General features: G+C 58.2%; 1 protein-coding gene across 13 annotated transcripts; it reads left to right on the top strand.

Moving 5' to 3' along the window:
• The first annotated feature begins 1,268 nt into the window (after nt 1-1,268).
• Slc67a1 (solute carrier family 67 member 1) lies at nt 1,269-25,884 on the top strand. Of its 13 annotated transcripts, none has more exons than XM_004852118.4 (11): nt 1,269-1,352; nt 3,667-3,842; nt 7,852-7,949; nt 8,730-8,890; nt 9,116-9,248; nt 16,822-16,940; nt 17,944-18,051; nt 19,151-19,251; nt 23,211-23,312; nt 23,498-23,618; nt 25,648-25,884. In XM_004852118.4, the coding sequence occupies exons 2-11, from the start codon at nt 3,702-3,704 to the stop codon at nt 25,833-25,835; spliced, it is 1,272 nt and encodes a 423-aa protein (XP_004852175.1). In that variant the 5' UTR covers nt 1,269-1,352; nt 3,667-3,701; the 3' UTR covers nt 25,836-25,884. The 13 variants fall into 13 exon arrangements, with proteins under 13 accessions (XP_004852175.1, XP_004852173.1, XP_012930456.1 ...); XM_004852116.4 differs by having other exon boundaries at nt 1,296-1,352; nt 3,645-3,842; XM_013075002.3 differs by lacking the exon at nt 1,269-1,352 and adding an exon at nt 2,736-2,887 and having other exon boundaries at nt 3,645-3,842; nt 25,711-25,884.
• The last annotated feature ends 221 nt before the right edge of the window (nt 25,885-26,105 follow it).

The following is a 26,105-nucleotide window of genomic DNA, read 5'->3' as shown; positions in this document are numbered from 1 at the left end:
AGAGCTGGGCCAGGGCGGTACAATGAGGACCTACATTGCCAAAACTGGTGAGTGCCCCTGAAGAAGTGGCATTTGAGGTGAGCCTTCGAGGGTAATAGGAGACATAAGGAAAGGGCACCTTCTGGGGCAGTCCATGCACCCCATCCCCACCTCCTGGTTGTCTCTCCATCCTCCTCCCTCCCTGCAGGTTCACACATTCTTAAAATCTTAAAACGCTAACCAAATGTGTTTCTCTTTGTTCCATTCCCCATCAGCCACTCTCCCATTTCTTGACTCGCTTTTGGGACAAAACCTCTCAAACGAGTTGTCCAGACCACCATGCTGCCTGTTCCTGGCCCCTGCTCCTGGGGTTCCCTCCCTCTCCCTGGTCAGTCCCTGGGGTCCTCCTCCTGTGTGGGGTACAGTCTTGGCCCCTGACCCCTCGACACTGGGTCATCTCTTCTGGATCAGACCCTGAATACCACCTCCATGTGCCCAGCTCAGCCCACAGCCCAGGCTGCAGGTTCCACATCCTCTCCTGGCCCTCAGCTGTTCCCACACACACACCAGCACACCAACTTTAAGCCCTGTTCTCTGCCCCTGCTCTCCACCCCATCCATCCCCATGGCTAATGGGGGCCCCTCACCTTGGACTCTGCCCACACCCAACCCATCAGGGTGGGTCATCCCCACAGAGAGGAATGAAACTGCTCCTCACTTCCTCACATGCTATGATGGGCCAGGGGAGTGCAGGTCAGCACAAGCACAGGACCTGCACAAAGTAGGTGCTCAATGTTCACGGGCTGATCCAAATCTCCTACTTTCCAGCCATGGTCATGCATCCAAGCAGTGTGATCAGGGGCCCCCTCACCTGGATGTGCTCAGGAATCCTGGCCCCCGCATGCAGCAATCAAAGAGATCCTTCCCGGGACACTTGGCCACATCCCTACAGTTCCAGCCCCTCTGGGGCCACCTCCTTCCTCTGCCCCTCCTCACACACACAGCATGCCCCAGCCCCACCAGTGTTCCCAGTTTCCTGGACCCCCAGTCTTCCTGTGGTCAGCCTGAATCAGTCTCCCCGGCAAAACAGTCGTGATGTTTCACCTGGGAAAGTGCAGAGGTTTGTTGAGTGGCCAAGTGAGTGGTTGGTACCATGGGCCCACAGTCAAAGCTGCTTCCTCTAGGGGAGGAAGTCTAAAGGTCCAGAGTTCCCTTTCTTTCCTCTTGTAGCTTAAAGGGCAAATTTCCCACACTCCCTCACAACCAGGAAGTTTCCCACCCCTACTCAGCCATTCAAAACAAAAGCTAGGATTTCTTCTGCCCAACCAGTTCCCTGCCACCACAGCCTCCGCTTGGCACCAGAGGAAGAGGGTGGTAAGTGGCTCTTTCCTGCTCATCCCATGAATCCAGGGGACCCTAGGCCTCCCCTGCCAGGCTCTGGGCATTTTCAGATGCTCACCCAACCCTTCCTGCCTCTTCACCCTCCAGCCCCTCCCCAGAGGCCCCAGGAGCCACTGATGGTCCAACCTCTGGCCAGCCTGGTGAGGAGCAGTCAGGCTGGGAACCTGACTAGTCAGTCCTGGGAGTTCAGAACTTCTTGGGAACAACCCCTCACCCCCGCCAGGAGCACAGAACCATCTGGGACTCCCATCCTCCCCCAGGGGTCTTGAATGGGAGACAGCCTGAGATTCCTGTCACCCAGCCCTTCTGTCTTCCCAGGCCAGCCCTGCTGTGCATTACTCACCCTCCTCACCTGTCTGGGGGGAAGCAGCTGAGTAGAGGGCCTGGGGCCCGCCCTCCTCATATGCGAACACATTTCCCCCATTTGCTCTGTTTGCCCTGGACTGTTCCTCAAACAGTGCGTGTTTCTGTGAACAGACATCCTTGGGGACATCAAATGGCCCTGCCTGCAGACCTCAGACTACCTGGCTCTGTCCCTAGCTCCAGTTCTGTATCCTGCTTTCACTGCCTCTGCAGCTTTCTGCTGTTGAGCTGAGATTAAAATATGGAAGAGGGACACTGGTTCTGACATTTATCCTGGTCATTGCCAGGTGGGTGAGGCCAATGTCTTCAATGGGCATCTAGTTACCTAGCAACAGTCAACTATCTGGAGAACACTGAGAAGAGTCAGAGCTTGGACAAACTGACCCCAGGGTCGTGTGTGCTCCCACCGTCCCCACTAGGGGCTGGGGTGGAGGTGGCATGAGACCTCGTGTACTTGTGTACCATCCATCTCCAGCGGCCCCAAGTGATACTGGGCAAAAGGTGATGGGGACATGGCAGCAGGGTGACACTAGGCAAAGCTAGCCAGAAAGTTCTCAGAAGCCACGTGGTCTGTGGAGGGCCCTGGAGAGGCGCCCAGCAGCCCTGTTCCCAGAAACGCTCCTGTCTCCCTATCCCTCCTCAGAGCAGTGCAGGCCCTTTCCCTCCTCTTGCTTCTCTTTGTTTCTCCCTCTCGGTCCTATGCTCCGCCTCCGTCCCTCCTCCCCTCCCCCCCTCCCCAAAATGACAGCCGGTGCTGCTCCAGGGGTCAGAATCTCTGCGTCCACGTCCACCAAGGACAGTGGAGAAGCCAATCGCTGACAAAGCCGCTTGCGGGAGCCTGGAGCAGGTTTAAGGCCGTCGGGCCTGGGAGGGGGGGGAGTGGGCGGGGAGGTTGGCGAAGCCTTTCGGGGGCGTGCCAAGTTTGGCCAATGAGTGTTCAGAGGTCAGGGTTGAGCCCTCCCAAAACTAAGGGGCAGGGAGTGGGCGGGGCCGCTCGAGGGAGGGGCCAGCAGTTAGGAGGGCGGTCCCATCCTGAATCACCCCAAAAGGGCGGGGCCGGGGCTCACCCCGGAAGGACAGGTGTGCTAGGTCTCCTAGGGCTCACCCCACGACAACCAGGGTCCACGTCCTTCCAGGGAAGCCAGGTACTCGAGATCACCCCGGAGTGGCCGGCCTTGGGTCCCGAACCCCCGCCGTGTCCGAGCTTCCGCTCGGCGAGTTGCCCCGAGGGGCTAGGGCCGTGCGGGCGGCTTGATTCCCGCACTACCAGGGGCAGGGCACCGGAGAGCTCTGCCGGCCCTCCGTGCTGCCGCCCCGCCCCGGCCCGCCCCACTCCGGCTGGTCCCCGACTTCGGAGTCAGTTGTCCACTAGCAAAATGTGAAAGACCTCAACGCGGCTGCAAAATCCGGTTGCTGCTGGTTGTGGGGGGCAGAGGGGATGGGAGCAGGCGGCACCCTGCCATAGGAAGTAAGGCAGAGCCGCCTGGGGGAGGGGCGGAGGGGGAAGCCTGGAAGGCTGCACTGTCTCCCTGTCCCCAACCCAGCAGCACTAGAGCCCCCCATGCTCTGGCTGCGGACCCCAGAAGGAAACCACAGTAGGCCTAAAAAGGCCACTTGCACTGCACAGCTCCATGAGTCAGCCCCATGTCCCCAGAAGGTGCCATCTGAGCAGCAGTAGGCAGCTACTGTGGGCCTGAGTTTCCTTCTAAAATGCGGCATGGGGTCTGAGCTGGCTTACACTTCAGGCTGGGCAGTGTCCTGTCTCCCTCCTTTGGAGGCTATGCTGGAGGATCTGGGTGGGGGTCTGGCCCTGCAGCACTGCCCTCCCTACAGCCTCTTAGCCTGGTGACTCAGCACCCTGGCCCAGATCAACAGGACTTTTGCCCCTTGCCTGCTCCTAAGGCTCTGCCATCGTCCTGGTCAGGATCCCTCCCGGGCTTCTCTCCAGAGCCACTCAGGATGCAGGGGGCTTCGGCCCACAGGACCCACCAGTCCCTCAGGACAATGGGCACTCTGGCCCGGCCCAGGGTCATCCTGCTCACCTACTTGCTGGCCGCCATGGAGCTCACCTGCCTCTTCATGCAGTTCTCTATCCTGCCGGTGAGTAGCCTTGCAGCCCGCACCAGAAGCCCTAGTGTCTCTCCTGTCATCTCCTCGGTGGCCCAAAGCGAGGGTGGAGGCTTGATGGGGCCAGGGCCCCTCCTGCTGGGGACCCCAGGCCACACTTGAGCTGAGTAAGTTAAGGGTCCTGGGTACTGTGCTTGTCGGCTCTCGTCACACTACTCTGACTGCCCACCACCTCAGGGAGCCGCTCCACAGCCTTCCTGGAGTGGCAGCCCTCCATGAGGCAGTTCTGGCTCTGCTCCTCCCACCAGACGACTACCTGGGGGCCTTGCCCTATTGATCCTCTGCCGGACACCTTTACAGTTCATGGCCTGGCTGTATGCAGGCCTCTGAGCAGTCACCCCTCCAAAAGCCTTCCCTGCACCCACCTGGAACCTTGGTGTCACTCCCTTGCACCCCATCCTGCTTCATATTTCCTCAGTTTCCCTTTCCTGCTTTCCCATACTGCATATCCTCTTTTGTGTGTCCTCTCTTGTTAAATTTCTCTCTCCACTGTAAAGGCAGGAACTTAATCCAATTAGTTCCCTGAACTCAGCCTGGCGCACAGCAGGCTGTTAAGAGGTCATTATTGGTTGCTGGTACCCACTCGCCTGTAGTTCAGTCTCACTTTGTACTCTTATTTATTCATTCAACAAACCTCTTTGGAACTGGCCCATAGGGGCTCAGCTTCCATGAACAACAACACCCAGGGGAGTCAGAAAGAACCCAGAGCCTCCACCACTCCAAGGTTCCTTTCTGTCTTGTCTTGGTGGGGCCATGGACCACCAGCTATTCCTCCCCCCCCCCCAATACTGGGGAATCGAACTGGGGACCTTGCACTTGCAAGGCAGGCAGCTGCCATTCCTTTTAAGACAGGGTTCTCCCTTAGTTTCCTGAGCTGGCCTTAAACTTGATCCTCCTCCCTCAGCCTCCCGGGTAGCTGGGATTACAAGTATGCACCACCATTCCCAACTGCAAGTCACCTCTAAAAGTTTCCCTGGAGAGTCCTTAGGCCCAGGCTTGGTGACATGCTCTGTGCTGGACTCGAGGCCTACACAGCATGCCTGGACCCCCAGAGCAGTCAGCATGCCAGGCTGGGCAGAACCCAGGTGTCAGGGACCACATCGGCCCAGTGTATTAGTTTCCTGTCATTGCTGAGACAAAATACCTGACACCCAAAGTTAAAGAGGAAAGGTTTGTTTAGCTTACAGTTTGTAGATGTTTCAGTCCATAATTGGCTGGCTCCAAGGCAGGGATGGCAAACAGGCATCCCAGAGGAGAAACAACATGGCGCACCCAAGGCAGCAAAGGCAACAAGGGACCTTAACAGCGTCTTTCTGCTTCTTTTATCTCATCCAGACTACCAGGGATTAGGGCAGTGGCAAACCAATCACTCTCATGTTTAGTAATCACACACCTTTAATCCTAGCATCACACATTCTAGATTTAGCCACCTACGAAAAGACTGCATGAGGCTTTGGGGGGACAGCTAGACATAAGCCGCAGCACCCATAGTGAGGCCAGCTTCTTACATCACCCAGGACTCTAAAACCAAGGAGTCAGGCCAGTAAGCCCGGGGCTCCCACAAGCCTCAGCCCTGCTCTCACCCAGCCCTGGGGATCTGAGTGAGCAGGTGTGGCTGGGGAACCCCGCCCTGGGACCTCTCCCCACTGCACCTCCCAAGCCCAGCTCAAGCCCTGCGGATGACCTTGGAGCCCAGGCAGGCATTTGGCTGTTCTTTGTCATAAAAGGGTGCTGACTGTCCCTCCCTTGCTTGCCACACTGCTGCAGGGAGGAGTGAGCAAGCATGTGTGCCTGCAGGACATCGTAAGTAGTGATGACTGGCACAGAAAACATACTGTAGGGTTAAACCGTGAAATGGAAACATAAAAGTTAGGGAGCCCAAGGGACCTGAGAGCCCAAGGACACAAGGCAGTTTTGGGATCAGGGAGACTGGAAGGCCAAGAAGGCAACATTGGAGCAAAGGCTTGAAGGAGACTGGATAAGCACAGCAAGTGCAAAGGCCCTGGGGTGGAGAGGAAGGGTTCTAGACAGAGGGCCACCTCCACCAGAGGCTAAGATAGGACTCCAGGGTGGTGGTGGCGGCTCTGGGAGAAATGAGAAGTAGCTGGAATCCTGACCTGCTGATGGACAGGATGTGAGCGTGTTAGATAGAAAATGAGGGATGTCACTGGGGACTTGGGCCAGCACCCTGGGAAGGATGGGGAAGAGACAGCTCCAAGAGGAGCCAGTCTGGGAGAGGACGGTTGGCCAGTTCTGAGTCACTGAGTTGATTTCGGATGGCAAAGGGCCTTGGGGAGGAGCATGCTGGCAATGAAGGACAGGTCTGGGACTCTGCAGTGTGGACATGGCCACCGGAAGGGCTGTCCCTGGAGTGAGGGCAGGCTTGTGGCCAGGGTGAGCAAGAGGAACGAACAGAGGTAGCTGAGAAGGGGCAGGGGATGCAGGACAGTATGGAGCTCAGGGTCCCAGAGGAGGGAGGAGCTACCGAGGCAGATGCCACTGAAGTGGGAGGCTCCCGGAGCTGACCGCAGAGCGAGCTGCTGGGTGAGCACTGCTGACCTGGAGGAGGCAGAGGACGGTAGCTCCTCAGAGGACTCTTACTCCTGCCACAGGCTGCAGGGGAGTGGGCATGCATCGTGGGAGCCCCTAGGAGGGGGTGTGGAGAGAGAGGGGAGGGGAGCTTGGGGAGCCCTGTTCCTGGGGCAGTGAGAGGATGAGACGCGGCCGCAGAGAGGGTGATCAAATAGGCAGAATGGTAGGCAGGTTTGGGGGTGGAGTTCAGCTCCTCATGGCAGCGGGGGTGGAGAGGGAAGGGAAGGAGGAGACAGGGGCTTGGAGAGAAAGGAGAAAGTGGGATACAGCAGGATCCAAGGAGAGGAAGTGGAGGGGAGTGTGGGGTCCACAGGGCACAGACAGACAAGGTTCAGGCATCTCAGCTGGAGTCTACGGGCTGGAGCTGAAGGGACAGGAGGCAGGGAGTCTGTGGTGGGGGCCCAGGAGGTTACTGGTGGTCCTTGGGACTCCAGCCACATTGGGAGGGCAGTGTGAACAGGGCAAGCGTGCAGTTCTGGAGACTGAGCTCTGGGAGAGGGCCAGGTGTGAGGGCTCAAGGTTCCGGAGACTGAAGTCCAAGAGCAAGGTGTCAGTCAGAGCTCTCTCTGAGGCCAGTGATGGTGGTGTTGGTAGGGTCTGTCCTGCCTTCTCCATCTCCTGGTAGGCCGACATTCCTTGGCTTGTGGCTTCATCTCTTTAGTCTCTACCTCGTCTTCATGCTTCTTTTCATGATCATGTCTCTGGGTCTGTGTCCAATATTCCCCTCCTAAAGGACAGCTGCCACACAGGATTAGGCCCACGCTGGTGTCCTCATTTAATCTGAGTACCTCTGTGAAGACACTTCCCAAATAAGGTCACATTCTGAGGTGCTAAGGGTTAGGACTCCAATTTATGAATTTGAGGGGACATAATTCAGCCATAATAGGTGGGATCACAGAAAGGAGAGGCAAGGAACTCAGATGGGGGAATTATAGTCACAGAGAATGAGGGCAGGATGGGATCGGGGCCTGGGATCCCAGGGACTCTTCCCTTCTCTGGAAGGACACTGTCATGGCCCTGCTCTTCCCTGATGGCATCCTCCAAGGAGGGGCTGAGGACTTGGTCCTGCTGGCAGTGGGCTACCTCCTGGGGGTCATTAAAGTGCTTTGAAACAGTCTCTTCTTGGCCAGGACAATGCCTACAGTCTTCCCCATTGAAGCTTTGAGTGAACAAAGACAAATAGTAGGAAGTGGGACATTTCAAGGTCTGCAGAGGGGCAGAGGTCAGCAGCCTGTTGGGAGCATGGCATCCCTGGAGGTCACAACACTGTATCTTTGTGGAAGGGATCCCTAAAGGCCACCCTGGCCAGCAAACATCAGAGCCCATGCCCTGTGCTCCCTCCCAAGCCTGACCTTCTTAGCCTCTCCCCTGTCCCCTAAATGTGTTTCAGTATCTGTCCCGAAGACTGGGCCTGGACTCTGTTGCCTATGGCTACCTGCAGACCACCTTCGGGGTGCTTCAGCTGTTGGGTGGGCCAGTGTTCGGCAGGTACAGTGGGGAAGGGGATTGTGTGCCCCTCATCCCATGATGACCCAGGCCCCTCCTCAAGAGGGAGGTCCTGCCAGCTTCCCTGACTTCACAGCGGGCCCTATGAAGTGGCAGCTCCTGCATTTCAAGCAGGCAAAGGAGGTGTAGAAGAGCTTTGACCCCTTGTAGGCACTCAAGTGTCCCAGCCCATGGTGGCCACTAATTGTGGTTTGTGGCCAGAGAGGAGATTTAGTTGGTGAAGATCTCATGGTTGCCATGTCCAGTGCACTGAGCTGGGAGCCTCACCACCAGCTTTACTGCAAAGCCAATTCTGGAGACCCAGGCAAGAACTCTCATGTATCTGAGTGCTGCAGGAACTCTGGGCTGAGGACAGGGCCACAGACATCCTCTGGCCGACCTCACTGCCACCGAGCCACACAGGGCAAGGTGGCCAGTCACGTCTGAGGCAGAGAGCGTCTTTACAGGCTTGAACCTGTGTTTTCCCTAGGGACAGCACCTCGGTTACCCCTTAGCATTCCACCATTATTTCCATACTGGATCCCAATGCCCCCTGAGCCAGACATCCCCAAAGCCACACCTGCACAGCCCCATGGGGACAATGGGGAAACTGAGGCCCCAAGAGGGTGGAGGCCTGCCCTGGGAAGATCTGCAGCTACCAGGGACCCTGTCCTTCCCTGCCACCCCAGCACACCCATCCTCCCCATCAGCCCTGCTCCGACACCACAGAGAAGGGGCCCTGCCTGCAGACTCCCAGGTTTCTAACCAGCTTTGTGGTCCCAGGTTTGCAGACCAGCGCGGGGCCCGGGCAGCGCTCTCTCTGTCCTTCCTGGCGGCCTCGGTGTTCTACCTGCTTCTGGCGGCCGCCTGCAGCCCGGCTCTGCCTGGCGTCCTCCTGCTCTTCGCCTCCCGGCTGCCCTCTCCATTCATGCACACGCTGCCAGGTAGAGACAGGTAGAGGGCCTGCGCAGGGGGCGGGAGGGGTGTGTGGCTTGAAGAGGGGAGTGTCAGGGGCGGGAAGGGGTGTGGGAATGTGGGTGGGGGCGGGCTTTGAGGTAGGGGCCCAACTGGGGCCCGCTGGCTTGGCCCTCAGCTTGGGCCCAGGTCTGCTCCTGGTTCAGCCGGTTCAGCGAGGTGGTCCCGCCGCTCAGACCCTATCCTGCCCCCAGCCGCCCAGATGATCATCACTGACCTGACGGGGCCGGAGGAGCGGCCTGCGGCTCTGGGCCGGCTGGGCCTCTGCTTTGGTGTCGGCATCATCCTTGGCTCCCTGCTTGGCGGGACCCTGAGCACCTCGTGCGGGTGAGTGACCAGGCGAGGAACTGGGTGGGGTACTAGTCAGGGCAACTGGGTTAGTTCCATGCCACTCTGCACCCCATGGCATCTGCTCTGCCCGCCACATCTCTGGGCGAGTTTTCCAGGCAGAGTAGGTCAGTCCAGCCGGCCAGGTGGACTGGAGCCCAGGGCCTCGCTGCCAGCACAACTGGAGCGGCTTCAGTAGGGACACAGAGAGGACCGTTCAGGGAGCCCAGCTGTGTGGGGGGCTAGGGAGGCTGCTCAGACCCCTGTGGACTGGGCACTCCTGCTACTCAGCCTCACTTTTTACAACTTTCAACCAGGGACAGTTCCTTTCCCACCCTGCCAGGAGCTCAAAGGTGGCTGTGACCCAGAGAGGGCATTGAGGCAGGGGCCCCTTTGAGAGTGCCCAGTGGGTCTCCGAAGGAGGGAGGAGGTAAGGATCCCTGGGTCATCTGCCAGCCATGCATGTGCATTTCCTCTTTTCTGAAATTGCATCCTATTAGGAGCTTGTAGACGGGTGAGAAGATTAATGAGTTCATTTTAAGGCTTCTACCTTATCCCCAGCTTTGCACATGGGGCTCATCCCAAGCTGTTTCCTACCTGACTCAGTTCCTGCTCAGCATCCCCAAAGGCCCCAGACTCATGGCCACTAGGGTTGACATATGCCAGTCCTGCCCGGTCCACCTGCAGTGGCATGGACAGAGCTGTCTAAATCAGCTGTTCTAGATGAGCCTCTTGGGAGAAGAGCTTATTCTCGGACCTTGCACACTTGGGCCTGAAGGGGCCTCACCTTGCTATGGGAAGAGAACCCCCATCCCATTCCCCCTGCCCCAGAACTCCTGCACCCTGGAAGTTGGCTTCTATCACCTGCCCTTTTGCTCAGGCCCCAGCCTGTCCTTTGGGTATGGAGGCATGCTGGGGCCAGTGCTTACACAGCTACTGTCTGGCCAGAGAAGCCTCTGGGCCAGCAGGTGCTTGCCCACTACCCAGGCCTGTGTGAGTGCCCTGGGGCTCTTCCGGGTAGAGCCTTCCCGGTGTCTGAGCCCACTGCATGCTTTGGGAGAGCCATCACCCTGTTGCCTCTAGACTCTCTGGTCTTGGATGAACACTGCTAAACCCTGGGCTTCTCAGGGACTGTATTCCCCTGTGGGCTCCCATGTAGCCCAACAATAGTGAGGGCAGCTGGATGATGGCTGGACCTGAGGATCCAGGCAGCGGGCTAGCACCATGGCTTCCTTACGGCACCTTCCTCTTTTCAGGGAGGTCTCTATGCATGGGCCTCAGAGTTTTTCTCCCACCACTTGCATCTGCCTGGATTTGTTGGCTCACTGATGTTTATTGAACATCTAGTCAGTGCCCCTGGGATTCTAGGTTCTAAGTTAGTGGGGAACATGCCATGTCTCTTGGTGAAATGTTGTGTCAGACTGGAGGTGCCTAGGGGAGGATCTGTGAAACAGGAAGAGGAGCTGAGCAGTGCTTGCTGAGGACCCCTGGCGGTGAGATCGGGCTGCATGTGGGAGGCACCCCTGGTAAAGCTACAGGGAAGGCCAGGAGGGAGGCAGGGGTGGGGCCTGGTGATGGGCAGAGGCCTACAGAGGGCAAGAGCTGTGGAGCAGCTGCCTCCCAAAGCCTCCATCTCTCCAGAGTGGCTTCAGTGAGGAGGGGGTGTGAAGCGTGTGCAGGTGGGGGCACTAGCAAGTTTCAGGGCCGGGTGCAGGACCCTCCCAGGATGCTACCTTATTCATGGTATGTGAAGCCCAGACAGACAGACGGGGTTACCTGGGGCACCCACCCTATGGCAAGGGCAGGATAGGGTCCCTCACCTGTGAGCTGGGCCTGTCTCCCTCACCGGCTCACCAATGCTGGCAGGGTCCACAGATCAGGGCTCCAGTGCTTGGCAGGTGGTGTGCAGGAGCAGGGCTTCTTGGCCTCTTTTCATCTCTAGATCTGAAGCCCTTTATGGCCTCCACGTTTCTATTTGGTGAGGCCAACCTCAGCATTTCCTCTGGTGGCTGGGGAAACTGAGGCCCGGGAAGGGGGGATGTTCAAGACCCAGGACTGGGCTTTGTAGAGTGGAGTTGGGGTCTCCTTCGGGGTCTCCACACCACACCCAAGACAGGGCCCACTGAAGTTCCCTCGTGGCCAAAGCCAACCCCTGAGCCCTTTGCAGCTGGCTGCCCGGAGCAGTGGGAGAGGCCAGAGGGAGCCTCGCTGTGACCTGGCTGAGGGCTCTCCCTCTGACCCATCCAGATGGAGCAGACCTCACCGACTCATGCTGCCTCCCCCCTCACCTGCTTTTGAGGCCAGAGGGGTCTGAGCACTGGCCTGGCCTATGACCCCCTCCCATCCCTGCCAGGTGACCAGTGGAGGTGGCTCCGGGGCCCGGGTGCCCCATGGCAAGGACCAACACCTAGCTTCCTGCCCTTGAGCAGCCCCGTGCCCCTAAGCCTGCCTGGCCTCCTGCCACAGCCTGAGGGAAGAGCCCCATTCTGCCTCCCCTCCCCCTCCTAGAGGGAAATTAAGGCATGATTTGGGGTCTCCCTGGCTGCTGCCTCTGGCCCATGCCTGGGTATCACATCCACCTGAAAGGCTCTCGGCTGTGCCCACCCCAGCTACCCAGGCAGCAGGTGGGAGGAAGAAGTGGATTTGGTACTGGGCCTGCAGGGGCAGGCGCCAGTATAACTGGTTTGGGCCCAGCCTGGGGCTGGGAAGCCAGGCTGCTCACGGAGGAACATGGGTCCATAGCCACTTCGCACACACCAGCCAGCAGGTGGAGTAGCCTCAGCCACAGAGGCCTCCACCACCCAGCACAGGATTATGGAGCCCTGCCCTGTGCCTGCCCCTGTTAGGTACATCATGGGCCACAGTGGAGCTGGATGGAGCGGGACTCTTTCCCTTGGGTCCTTGTGAGATGGAGGTCCAGCAGCTGGGATGCAGGCCTGAGGACAGGATGTCCTGGCCTACTCAAAAAGACACAAGGGACCTGGGTGACTGGAGCCCAGGGGGCAGGGACAAGGTCCAGAGGGAAGAAGGGGGTAGTGAGGACTCTACCTTTGCCTGAGTGTCTCAGTGGCCACTGCTGGTGCTGCGCATGGGGCTAATGGGCCTGCAGTGACATTGGTAATAGCATTCCCTGCTACTGGGGACTGGGCTGGACAGGTGCAGTGTGGCTGTATGTCCTGTGGGAAATTGAGGCTGCAGACTGGGGTGGGGTGGTAAAGGAGGGAGGCCATCCCAGGGAGCGGTCACTGAAGCCTGAGACAGGTTCAAACCCTGGATCTATTTGAGGGTGGTGCCAATAGGACTTGCTGAGGATAAATGTGAGGATCAGGGAGGACCCCAGGTTTTGACTGGAGCAGCTGGAAGACAAGCAGCTTGATGAGGGCTTGGGGCTGGACATGTTAGGTTTAAGACACTATTAGGCATTCACGTTCAATGCCAAGGAGCAAGGAAGAGGCCAGACTATGTAGAAATAAATCTCAGCAGCTGGGTGTGGTGGCAGGTGTCTGTAATCTCAGCACTCTGGGAAGCTGAGACAGGAAGATCAGAAGTTCAAATCCAGCCCATGGGCCGAAGATTTAGCTCAGTGGTTCCACCGCCTGCCTCGCAAGTGCAAGATCCTGAGTTCAGTCCCTGGTGCCAAAGAAAACTAAACTAAACTAAACTAAAAACCCAGCCTGGGATTCTTAGTAACTTGATGAGACCCTGTCTCAAAATGAAAAAGAGCTGGGGAGTATATCTCATATCTCCGTGTGGAATCCCTGGGTTCAATTCCCAGTACTGAAAAGGGAAGATAAAGAGGGAAGGAGAGGGAGAGGGACAGAGACAGGGACAGGGAGAAGACGGGAAGAGAAAGGGAGGAGGGAGGGAAGGAAAAGGGAAGGGGAGCAAACCAAAGGAAAGGAGTCCCAGCTGCTGATGTGGGAAGTAATTGCATGAAATGAGGATTGGCAAACCAGGGCCCCCAGGCCAAGCCCAAGGTGCCACCTGCCTGTAAATAAGTTCTAAGGGCCCACAGCCATACCTGCTTATCTACATACAGCTTACAGCCACTGTCATACACAGGTCACAGGTTGCTTGGCGCTTGGACCAGCCGGACCCAAGGAGGATGGGCTGGTGAGGCACTGAGCCTCAGAGCAGCCTGTGAGCTGGGGGATTCCCTGATGCCCAGGCTCAGAGATGGAGGAGACCCACCTTCAGCCCCCCACAAGGCTGGGCCGCGGCCATGCAGCAAGTCACAGCCCAGCTCTCCTGGCTCTCAGGCCCCAGAGGGCTCTGTCCACCCAGAGTGGCTGAGATTTGAACAGACCCTAGCAACCTGGTGAGAATTTGAGAGCTGGGCTGGGGAAACATCCAACCACAGATGCTGAAGGTCAGGTGCCCCCTGAGAGTGGCCACCTGCTGGCCCTCCTGGGCACCAAGGGGCCCATGTGACCTTCAGCCCCAAACTACACCTGCAGAGTCTCTGGGGTGACTCAGCACACCTTGCCTGGTCCCTGAAGCCGCAGAACAGCGGCCTCCCCAACACTGGGATCTTATCTCAGGCCCTTGCAAGGGACAAGGGACAGAAAGGCTCCCACTCAGAGGAGGCTTCCACCCCCACACAGGCACTGCCGCTTCCCCTGGAGTTTGTTTGCCTTGTTTGTTTGTGTTATTGGAGACAAAGTCTCTCTATGTAGTCTATGTGGCCTCAAATGAACTTGCAATGATCCTCCTGCCTCAGCCTCCAGAATGCTAGTGTTATAGGCATGCTCCTCCACGCCCAGCTCCCCTGGAAGTTATCAAGGATATTCAAGTTCTCCTGGACAGGATTTAGATCAAGATTGACTCAGGGCCAGCCAGGCAGCCTGCCCAACATGCAGCTCTCGGAGACCATGCCACTGTGTCGCCAGACCAGAACCAGCCCTGGGGGAGAATAGAAAGACGCTCTCATTCTGAGTGCTGAGAAGCAGAGACAGGACAGGAGGCCCAGGGACAGGGTGGAGTGGGGATAGAACAGCCTGAAGTGGGTGGGCAGAGCCACAGGCTGAGGGAAAAGCCCATGAGAAGGCTCTGGGCAGGAGGGAGCTGGCGATTCAGTTAGAGCCCTGTGTGGTGGGGGAATAGAGGCTGGGGGCACTCGGGCTGGAAAGGGTTGTGAGAGAGGCCTTGGAGCACTGGTAGTTGAAGGAAGCTGTTAGAAGTGGCCCCTGGATTTCTGCCTTCAGACTTGATCCTAACTCCTGCACTATGGGGTATGGACCAGGTAGGGCAGGGTGACTTCCCCTGTCCGCAGGCTGCATGTCCAGTGGCTTTTGAAGTCCCCTCCTCTTGCTCCTTGTAGGCCAGGGCTCCATGAAGCTAGGGTCCCATGCGACCCCCACCCTGTGCCCTTGGTGGACAAGAAAAGAGTGCACAGCTGGGAGCCCCTTGCCATGCCTGTGGATTAGCTCCTGGCAGCAGGCATCTTGGCAACTACTGTCCCGTCTCAGAGCCAGTGGGAAAGGAACCAGTTTGGTGAGGAATTGTCACCCAAGAGCCAGGCAGGAGCCCAGACTGGTTGGGCACAGGGACAGGAGCAAAGTCCAAGTGGAAGAGGCCCAGGGCAGCCTGCCACCCTGCTGATGGTGTCACAGACTAGGCCCTGGAGGTAAAGATGACAGGCCGCCGTCACTGCCACTGCTGTTTTCCCGATGTGTGGTTACAGGTGCCAGAGGCCTCCCTGGGTGGCTGATGGGCAGGATAGAGGGTAGGCTGGATTCCAGGATGGCCGCAGTGCTTCAAGAGGGAGAGAAGGACTGTCAGTCCAGCCCTCATTTGCACCAGAGGAAATGAGGTCACCCAGCAGAGTAGCCAGAGAAAGAGGAGGGACCAGGTCATCCATTGAACCAACAGAAGGGGGTGGGAGTTGGAAGAAGATAAACCGCACTGTCCCTGCATACATCACCTTGGCTCAATTTATTTAGAAGTGTAGAATGAGCCAAGAAAAGCCAGACACATCCTGGAGTCTTATCCGGTGTCACTCTGCACCTGGTGGGTCTCTGGTGCTTTGACCCAAAGTCCCCTGGGGAGATGCCACCCTGTGCAGTGAGCCGCAGAGCTGGAAGAGTGTTCCTGAAGAAGTGTGTGCACAGAGGCCCCAAGGTAGAGGCTGCCCTGCTGGATTTCCCTTTTCTCCTGGTTTCCTGTCTGGCATTTCATTCTGCAGGGAGAAAGTGATGCCAGCTTCCCTAGGCACTAGCTGAATACGGCTCTGGGGGAGCTGTGGGCTCGGCTTCCCCCCAACACCTCCAGGGGCCCCTGGTCCCACCACCCAGCTTTCCTAGAGCAGCACTGTCCCTTGGTTTGCTGGCCACCATTCAAGAAACGGGCAAGACCCAAGGAGAAGGGGCCTGGCTCCCGGCCACCTACCCTCACTTGTCACCAGCTTCTCAAAATAGCCATCTGAGTGGCCGCCTCTGCTCTTGGCGCTTCCGGGGCATCTGGCAGAGAAAGCAGGTTTTGTCTCTGCCTTGCCAGCTCCAAGCGGTGACGTCTGGGCTGCAGAGGCCACAGTCCAAAAGAAAGGGCCTTCTCTGTGGGACCAGTCATGGGGGGAGGGGGATCTCCTGTTTCACATCACTTCCTGCAGCCCCTGAGGCCCCAAGAGGCCTCCCTCGGGTCCAGTGCCCTCTGGCCCTCTGTGCCTGCTGGTCAATGGAGAGGCCCATCCCTGAGGAACCCTGGTGCCAGATTTCCAAGTACCCTGTGTCCTGGGCAGGAGGCGTGGGGCAGAGTTGCCCTGGGTGTGTCGGGGAGCAGCAGATGGACACAGGGCAGCCCTCCCACTGACCACAGGAGCCCAGTGGTGCCAGCTGAGAAGCCAGGGTTGGACAAGGCCTGGCCTCTGTTTTGGTGGCCTCCTATGCATAGGTTTCAGTCAGTTCTGACAGAGGGGTGTGTATGTGTCCGTGTGTCAGTGTGCGTGTGTGTGTGTGTGTGTGTGTGTGCGCACTCAAGCAGCTATGGGGAGGGCAATGACTCCCTTGAAGGGGCACTGACAGCTTGGGGATGGCCTTGTTTGGAAGTTCAGGGCCACTTCCAGGTCCCTGACCCCACTAGTTCTGTGCCTTGGGGCCCAGATCAGGCAGATTTGGGGGTATTAGTGAGGTCTGGGACAGAACTTGGCTTGTCCTTGTGAACAGCTCTCATGTTTGCCCCTGGGCCCTCAGTTACAGGGTTTGTCTCAGACCTACCTACCCACAGGGCCCAGACTCTGACCATCTTTTTCTTTTTCTTTTTTGGTACTCGGGATCGAACTCAGAACCTTGCTCTTGCAAAGCAGTCTGCGGAACCACTGAGCTAAATCCCTGGCCCTCTGACCATCTTGTAAAGTGATTCCCCTGCAGAGGGCTGAGATAAAGCTGGGGGAAGGGTCATGGCCTCACTGAAAAGGACCCTTGCTGGAGGAGGGCCAGGGAGGCCAGAGCTTACCTGTTCCTTTGTCTGTCACCTAATCAGTGTGTCCTGAGGGTCTTGGGGACCTGGGTGGCTGAGACTAAACACCTCTGAAAGCTGAGGCCTCTGCCCAGGGACCCAAGCCAGACTCTTCCTGCAGGATTCACTGTCCAGCCATTGCGGCTTTCATGGCCAACCTTCTGGGAGCCGTCATCAGCTTCACCTGCATCCCTGCCAAAACCAAAGAGGCCAGCGTTGATGCCCAGGCTACCCAGCCAGGTAACCCTGCCCAATCCACCTGCAGAGGCAGGGCCAGTGGGAGGCACCTTCCCCACTGACTGCTAAGTGGTGCCTGCTTCAGCCATGGGTACTGGGGATGATGGGGCCCAGCTGGGGGCCACCCAACCCCTCTTGACTCCCTTGAGCCCTTCTTGATGCCAACACCTGGACAGCAGAGCTGGGTGTGGCTGTGGAGTCAGAGTGGTGGAGGCCCAAGGCCAGGGAGGCCTTAGGCAGGGAAGCTGGAAAGGCCTGGGGAAGGCACAGGGCAAGGTGGGCCGAAGGGTTGCTGAAGCTCTGAGAGTCTAGAGTGATGGGAGGGTGCTGGGCAGGGAACATTATGGAGACCAGGGGTCCAGAGCAGGGGCAGGGTGAGCCAGGTTGGCTCCTCAGAGGGTCCCCCTCCGGGATGACCTGTCCCAGGGCAGGACCCTGTGACTGAGAGCTCATCTGGGATGGGGAGACCCTAACCTGAGAGCCACCTGGGACAGGAAGCCATGATGGAATAGTCCAGAGAGAGGAAGGGCTAGACCCACTTCACGGGGAGCAATCTCTGTGTAGGCCAGAGAAGAGCCCAAGACAGGGGGACGGCCAAGCGCAGTGTGGAGCTAGAGACACAGCTCTGGAAAGTGTCCAGGGCCCAGAACATGCTTTGCTGGCCACAGTCACTCTCTGGCCTGTGCTTGTCCCTGGCCTGGCCTGGTTGGGAATAGCTGCCATAGTCACACAGGTTGGGGGACTGAGGGCTCCCTGGCTTGGGCCCAGGTCCAGGCCAGTTTACCTGAGAGCTGACACAGTGTCTCCTAAGCCCCTTGCAGAATTCAGGGGTTCCCGAGGTTGGCAGGAATGTGACAAAGTGCCCAGTGGCCACCCTGCTGAGGAGGGGGCTGTGGAGAATGTGCTCAGCTCCCTTTCCAGCCAGAGTGCCCAGGGAGGGGTGAAGTCTACAGCTGAGGCCAGGCCAGGGCCACCCACTGCTCTGACTTGTACCTGGGTGGCCCAGGCCTACCCAAGGCCAGTGTGTTTGACTTGAAGGCCATCACCCGCCTACTGTTGCTGCCCAGCGTCCTGCCTGTGTTCCTTGTGAAGGTGGCCTCTGGCTTCCCCTCAGGTGAGTCCAGACTGCCCGCCCCAAGGGCGCCCAGGGCCTGGTGCCTGAGGATGGAGCTCTGTGGCTGTCACGCCTTGCCTCTGCCCGTACCTGTGCTCCAAGCTGTCGGCACCAAGTCCCACCCTTGCTGCAGTTAGACACATGTGCCCCTGAGAGGGACACCGGCGGTGGGCTCACACGAGTGGGCTAGCTTAGATGGGAAGGAGGGAAAATCAGGTGTCCTCCCTGCTTCCCTGTGGCCCCTCCAGGTCACAGCCCTGGGGAACCAAGGCAGGGTCAAAGTGCAAAGACCCCTCCTCCCCACTTCCACTTCACATTCAGTTCTAACTGCCCATCCCCTTTGGTTTCTACATGCTGTTGGGACAGGCAGAGAGCCAGACAGGAAGTCTGACAGTACCCTAGCCTTCCAGAGACTCCTTTGTCGCAGCCATCTGGAGAGGGACACAGCCCCATGCCCCTCTGACGACCCTAGGGTGGTAGCACTGATGAGTCCACCCAGACTGCCCAGTGTGATGCTGTGACTTGGAAGCACTTCTGAGTCCTCTAACTGGCACTTCAGTAAGACCACCTTCAGAAGGGCCACCCTCTCCTAAGCTAAGCACAAAGTTCTACTGCAGCTTCTGCAAACTGATGCTGAAGCCCTGTGGGGCAGGAGGTGGGTGGCAGAGTGCTACCCAGCCCAGCGCAGGCCTGGCCAGGCCCTACTCAGGGGGAGCAGCCTGCTTCTGTCCCACCTGACCCACCTAGGGTGTTAGTTACAGAAACTGGAGCCCAAGCCCCCACTTGAGTGAAAGGAGCCTTTGCAGGCTCTTAGGACTAGGAGGCCGGGGTGGGTCCTGGGGTCAGGTGCTCCCACACGGCTACCCTGGGTTCCCCTTCCAGCTCACAGTCTACAGCCCAGCAGCCCCCAGGGAGCCAGTCTCCATGCCAGGGCCCCGGTAGAATCCCAGAGAACAGTCTCATTGGCCCAGCCACTGGCCAGGGCCCCAGATACCTTCTCTGAGCAGGCAGGTTCCCTCCTCAGGAGACAGGAGGGAGGTAGCACTGCAGCTGGGGGGCGGGAGACACCCACAATGTCCCTCACTGCCCCTCTGGTCAGGACTCTTCATGGTCATGTTCTCCATCATCTCCATGGACTTCTTCCAGCTGGAGGCCTCCCAGGCTGGCTACCTCATGTCCTTCTTCGGGATCCTCCAGATGGTGAGCGGGGGTCACGGCACAGGGTATGCTGCAGTGTGGGCAGGGGAGGGGGACCCACACAGGAGGGACCTTGAGGCCTGACTCAGCCTCCTGGAAAGAAACCCTGCTGCCCCCTCACACAAACGGACACCTTCTACAGTGTCTGCACAGTTGGCCCCAACCATATCAGTACATTTTCCCTCCTCTCTGCTCCCTTAGAGCCCTACCACCCCACCCTGGCTCACCCTGCCTGAGGTCTCAACCCCAAGCATGGATGTGTGCCTGGGTCACTGCCCTGCCCCAGGCCCGTGCATCGACACCATCTGCCTGGGGTCCTGTCTGGGAGGGGAGGCTCATCTCCATGGAGGCTGGTGAGCCCTTGCAGCGTTTGGCAGCCCATCAGGGTCCATGGGCAGCCCAGTGCACCTCTGGGTGCTGAGCAGAGGACAGGGCAGGGAGGGATAAGGCACTGCAGACCCCAGTGGTGGGCGAGTTGTAAGCGTGGCTGGCTCTGGCTGGGTCTGCATCCTGCCCCTATGCGCCCCAGTCTTGTGACTGGAGCAAGTTTCGCAAACTCTCCAAGTCTCCATTTCTTCATTGGTCAAATGAGGCTAACTGTGATGCCCACCCCAGGGGTTGCTGGGCAAATGTGATGAGCTAATATGGCAAAGCCTTGAGTGCTGCAGGAGCTCCCTGAAGTGAGATGTGCTCACTCTGCTGTTACGCTGTCCTCACAGATTGCCATGGCCTCTGACAGTCGGGGCTCATGAGGTACCCATGGAGCAGTTAGAGGTGGTAGAGAGGGAAGCACCCTCTCTGAGCCCCCAGCTCCCAGCCCAGGGCAAGCCTGCCGCCCCACCCCCAGCTTCTCCTGGCCATCTGACCAGACCCTGGGGTGCTGGAGACAGGTGGCGACGTGCCGCCAGGGCCGTCGCCAGGGCCAGGGCGTCTGCCTAACAGCCGGCACGGGGAAGGGCTATTCTGGGACCAGCAGGGGAGGGGCTCCGGATCCCTCCGGAAGCGCATGGGATTCCCAGCACCTCCAGGCCATCTGCTCCTTGTGCCTCCAGGCCCAGGACAGGCCTGGACTCTGGTGCTAAAATAGCCACTCTGGGAGGGGCTGGTTCCCTGCTGTGGGCAAAGAAGGGCTCTGCTTTGAGGCTGGCCTGAAGGGGCCACCCTGGTGGGAAAAAAAGAAAGATAAACAATGACAATGGTGCTAACCCAGGGTTGGCGGTCACCATCACCAGAACCTTGTTTTATGCAGGTTGTTTCTAGCGTGCCTGGGGCCAGGCCACTCCAGCCTGTAGCAGCTGAAGTCTTCAGTCCCCTAGAGACCCTCAGTGATGGGAACTGGAAGTCCCTGACCAGTGCTGGGGAGGTGGGTGGGCTTGCACGGCTGCCTGTGGCTGCAGCCTTGTGACTATGTTAGGATGGTGACCCGAGAGAGCTGCACAGGATGGGAGAAGGAATCGGGCCAAGCCCGGAGACCCCAGCACAGGCTGGAGCAGGAGAAGAAGGCTGGCAGGGAAGGGAGGCCACAAAGGAGCAGGATGTGCCAGAGCCTGAGGCCCCAAGTCCTGTCCTGAGCTCTGTCTGTGGGCAGAGGGTGGGGGATCAGAGGGTGGGTTTTGTGTCTACAGAGAGAAGCCTGAAGCCACCTTCAACAGGCACCCCCCAACCCCACCAGGGTGAAGGTAGTCATTGAAAATCCCCAAGAGTTTAGCTAGGTGTGGTGGTGCATGCCTGTAATCCCAGGGCTCTGGGAGGCTGAGGCAGGAGGATCACAAGTTCCAGCCCAGTCTGGGCAACTTCGTGATGCTCTGTCTCAAAATAAAAATAATAATAATAAAAAGGTTGAGGATGTACTGCAAAGAATAGAATAGAATATTCCCTCAGAGTTGGCCCCCCAACACTTGCACCTGCAGCCCCCTGGAAATCATTTCCTGCCCCACCTCAGGGTGTTGCTGCCTTAGCCACATTCTCAGGGCCCCAGCATCCCACCAAGGCTCCCAACCAGGTGAGGGAAGTGCCACTCGGATGGTCTAAGGTGAGGGACAGGTGACAGCCCAGCAGGCTTGCTGACCTCTGTCCCCTAAGGGACCCTTGGACAGAGACCCATGGTGACCCAGCCAACTGCCCTCACCTGTGGCTGTTCCTGGACACCAGGCATTCAGAGAGCACTGGCAGGGGCAGCACAGAGGTACTAGGGTGCTGAGTGGGGCCCTCGGTGACCATATTATGTCATGTCATAGGTCCAGAGGTGCCGCCTTGAGTGAGGTAGTTGAGGTAGGGGCTTTTTTTGGAGCAGGCTGGAAAGTAAGGAAGCTGTGGGGACATTGGGCTAGGGGGTTGGGGGACAAGTGCAAAGGCCCTGAGGTTACCCAGCCCTGGTAAGCAGGACCAGGCTTGGGTGATGCGTGTGCTAGTGTCCTCAAGAGTGGGGTGAATGGGTTACAGAAGAGGAAGGACCCCTTTTGCTTGGGCTGCTGTGTAGAAGAGGGGCAGGTGCAGAAGCAGGAATGTCTTCAGGCTAGGTGACCATTTGTGACAGTGCAGGGGGACAGCTGGGAGGGTGCAAGAAAATGACCCACCTGATCTATTAGGTATCTTCAGTTTTGAAGCTGTTTCTCAATTAATGGCGAACTGGGTTGTGACACCAGTTGGGATTTGGGTTTTGGTGCTTGTCTGAAATGCCAAGGCCTAGCTTTTAATCTTTCATAGTCTAGTGCTTTCCTTGCAGGTGTATCACACTAAATTTTAAAAACAAAAACAGTGCTAAGTGCCATGGCACACACCTGACTCCCGGAACTCAGGAGGCAGAGGCAGGAGGATGGTGTGAGTTTGAAGCTAGCCTGAGCTGTCTTTAAAACAAACAAACAAAATACAAACATAAGATAAAGTTTTAGTTTGAAAGTAGAATTCTTTTTCTCCCCAGTCCTGGGGGTTGAACCTTAGGGCCTTCACACTGGGCTACAGCCCAGCATTTTTATTTTTATTTTTATTTTCTTTTCCTTTCTTTTTTTTTTTTTTTTTTTTTGAGACACAGGCTCTCAGTTGCTAAGTTGCCCAGGCTAAGCTCAAACTTGCAGTTCTCCTGTCTTAGTCTCCAAGAGTGCTAGAATTATGGGTGTATCACTGGGTACATCTAAGGACTTTTCTTTCCCTCCCTCCTTCCTCCTTCCCTCCTTCCCCCTTCTCTCTCTCTCTTCCGACTACTTTTTTTCTCTCTTTTCTTTTCTTTTTGAAGGTTTTAAGGTTTTTTTCTTTGGTTTTTGCGGGGGACAAGGTCTTGCTATGTAGCTTAAGCTGGCCTTAAACTCACTATGTAGTTCAGGCTGACCTCAAACGCATGATGAGCCTCTTGCCTCAGCCTCCCCAATGCTGATATTACAGGTGTGCACCACCACACCCAGCTCCAGAGATTCTTTTTGAAGATGGATTTCCTTTGGCAGCAGTGGGTTATCCCAGGCAGAAGTGGGGAGAGTGACCAGGCTGGTTGTGCAGGGCTGGGCCTGCCCATGTGAGCCCTGCCCTGGCAGACGCTGACTCCAGCCACCCCTTCCACTCCAAGCCTGTGGCTACCACTCCCCTCCTGCCCTTTGGCCCTGGGCACTTCCTTCCTGGTGGAGGAGGTGAGTTGACCAGATAAGGAGCCTCACCCTCACCTGGGAGTGGCCCAAGGCTGTCCTGCTGAGTCATGTCCCTATGTCCCTGGGTGTCCCCCATATGGACTTTCCTTCTGCCCTCTGGAGAACAGCCCATCTTCCAAGAGACCTTTGGCCCCTCCTAGGTGCCACAAGGCTCAGCCTTCTGCCTGGACTCAGCTCCTGTTGGGGGCTGTGGATGGTGGGGGCATTCTCTGCCAAGAAGGGTCCCAGCCACCAGTCTGGAGGTCCCGCCACTGTGGAAGAGCAAATCATAGTCCAGACCCCCACACAGTGTCCCCCACAGCCACTTCATCCCCTCACTGTGCCTAGGTGACCCAGGGCCTGGTCATCGGGCGGCTGAGCCGACACTTCTCCGAGGAAGCACTGCTCCGAGCTAGCGTGCTTGTCTTCATCATGGTGGGACTGGGCATGGTGAGTGCTCTGCACCTCGGGCTGTCCCCACAGAGAAGTGTCCCTGTCCCTCCTCCCCTGTCCTGGCCACCTGTACCAGTAGCAGTGGCCAGGGTGAAAGGGAACAGATGGGGCTTCCAGATAGGCCCCCTCCTGGCCCTGGGTGGCCCCAGCCAAGTGTGGTGCTCCTCCTCACCCCCTGCCAGGTGCTGATGTCCAACATCCTCCACTTCTGCTTCCTGATGCCCGGCCTGGTGTTCAGCCTCTGCTCACTCAACGTTGTCACCGACAGCATGCTGACCAAGGCCGTCTCGGCCACAGACACAGGTGAGTGCCACACCTTCCTCTGTGGGATTCTGCTGAACTGACCAGTGGATGCACAGGGGCTGAATGGCCTGGCATCCTTGCCCACCACCCAGTCTAGGACCAGGTAGGGCAGGAAAGGAGGGCACTGGGGACTGGAGTGTGGCTTGGCTGTGACACTTGGGCAGGATTTTGCTGAAGGAAGAGAGCTGGATAACATTCTAGGCAGTGCCCACTGAATACAGGTGTGGATGTGAAGGGTCCTGGCAAGGCCAGTTAGGGGGACAGAAATGGGCGTGGCCAGACAGGGACCAGGGGGGGCCTTCCCCTCCCCCGCTCTCACAAGTGCTCAGGGCTCCCAGAATAAGGGCATGAGGACACACTGCCTGAGGGCTTTAGGACTCCCCAGCTTCCTTTCTGGAGGCCTAGGAGAGCCTCCACCCAGACTAGGGGTGCCCTGATCCTACTTCCTCCCTATCCAAGGCAACGCGCAGGTGCACACTGGCTGGGTCAGGAGCTCCTGTGGGCCGAACAAGGTCAAAGGACTCAGAGCTTGTCCCAGGCCTCCTGCAGCAGGGCTAGAACACTCAGGGAGCCAGGTTGGCCTTTTGTCCACCTGGCATCCCAGGAGGGGCAGGAAAGGCAGGCCTCTCAGGGCTCCTGGGGCCCTGAAGCCATTCCAGGCCTGTGATGCCATGGTGCTAGGACAGCAGGTCTCCAGATGACTAGGCCCAGAAGGCTTCCTGAGGAGGTAGCCTGTACTTTGGAGAGGCTAGGTGGAGGAAGCAGAGGATTAAGGCCTGAAGAGAGGAGGGTGGGGCTGGTAGGGAGAAGCAGGCTAGGCCACCAGGGCCAGGCATGCCCTAGGCACTGCTCCTCCACTGGGAAGGAGCAGTACCTGGTCTGGTCAGGCAGTAGCCTGGGAAGCAGAGACAGGGAGGAGGCGGTAATTGCCCAAGTCTGCAGGCGTGTGGGCAGTGGGAGAGGCTGCTCCTGAGTTTCCCCACGCTGGCCCTGAGTGTGGGCGGGGCCTTCCAGGCCTTTGTCCCTGTTGAACTCTAGAGATCTCTGGGCTCTAAAGCCTGAGAGCCAGAGACCTCCCAGGCCATGGAGAGCAGATCTTGGGGACCTGGGTATTAGGCAAAGGGTGTCTTCCAGTGGGGACCTAGCAGAGGGGGCTCTGGCTTAGTGAATGCTGCCCTCCATGCTGTCCGAAGGTTGACAAGAGCCACACACAAGCAAGTCAACCCTGGGACAGCTGGCCAGAGGTGTGGAGACCTGGGCCATCAGGCAAAGTGCTTACATGCTCAGGTGGGCGCCCACAGTAGGGTGAGCATTCTCTCTGGGCAGGAGAGGCAGGTGGGGGCCCGTCCTGTGTTCCTTAAACCCCCTCCCCTGTCTTACAGGGCTTCCATTGTGGGTCCCTGGGGCAAAAGTGGCTAGAGGAGAGGCTGGTGGCCAGGAGAAGCTGTGGGGGTGGCACTGAGGGCGTTGTGTCCTCCTAGAGCCCCAGCCCAGAGTCCTATAGTGGCTCACAGGACTCCCCAGCCAGATCCTCCCCTCCCTCCCAGGCACCAATGGGCCATGCCAGACAGCTCCAGCCCCTGGGTCCTCAGCACTGCAGAGTCTGGCAGGGAGCCGGGAGAGCCACCTCCCCGGATGTCCGGGCGGGCAGCTCCTGGCCCCAGGTGCAGATGCCATCTCCCTTGGCAGGCCTGGGAGGGTGGGGCCTGCCCCCTGACCTGTGGCCCCATTCCCAGGCTCCTCCCATGCTTGGGAACTTTCCAGAGCAGGAAAGAAGTTCACCCCACACCTGGGGAAGAACTCTACAGGGTCCTCTGTGTGGCCTACTAACTTACCTGTAGGTGGCGGGACCCCCCCCACCACCAAAGGTAGGGGTGGGACACAAGGCGAGGAACGTGGGGTAGTGGGGTGCTTTGGGGGCATCTCATGCCAACCAGGAAATGCAGAGACTGAGCTGTGATGTGTGGGAAAAGATGGGAGGCCAGGCTGTCTAGGCAGTGGGTACCTGACTGTCACCACCTTCCCCCAGGGACCATGCTGGGCCTCTGTGCCTCTGTGCAGCCGCTGACCCGCACCGTGGGCCCCACTATAGGTGGCCTTCTATACCGAAACTTTGGTGTCCCCATCTTCGGCCATGTGCAGCTTGCTGTGAATTTCCTCATCTTCCTGTTCCTCTGGAGGAAGCCTATGTCCCAGAAGGGGGACAAAGCTAAGTGACCATGGTCCCTGGGCACAGATGGGCAGTAAACTCCCTTGAGACCTCTGAGACCTCTCCTGACCTGATTTCTGCAGGCCATCCCTGTCGGGAGGAAGCCTGGGGATGCGGGATGGACCCTTGGAGGCTAGAAGGCTTCCTGGAGGAGGAGGCTTACAGTTGGGCCCCAGAGCTCTGGGGATGACAGAATCACTGCTGTTTTTCCCAAGTCTTTAGTCAGCCCTTGACTCCACCAACCTGGTGAGTGAGGAATCCCCCTGCTGCCACCAAAC

The sequence above is a fragment of the Heterocephalus glaber genome, unplaced genomic scaffold (genome assembly GCF_053883595.1).
Source record: "Heterocephalus glaber isolate CG9 unplaced genomic scaffold, H.glaber_assembly_v1.0 deba00000594, whole genome shotgun sequence".
Taxonomy (NCBI): Eukaryota; Metazoa; Chordata; class Mammalia; order Rodentia; family Bathyergidae; genus Heterocephalus; species Heterocephalus glaber.
Note: the sequence above shows the minus strand (reverse complement) of the source record. Positions and strands in the feature narration are given on the sequence as shown.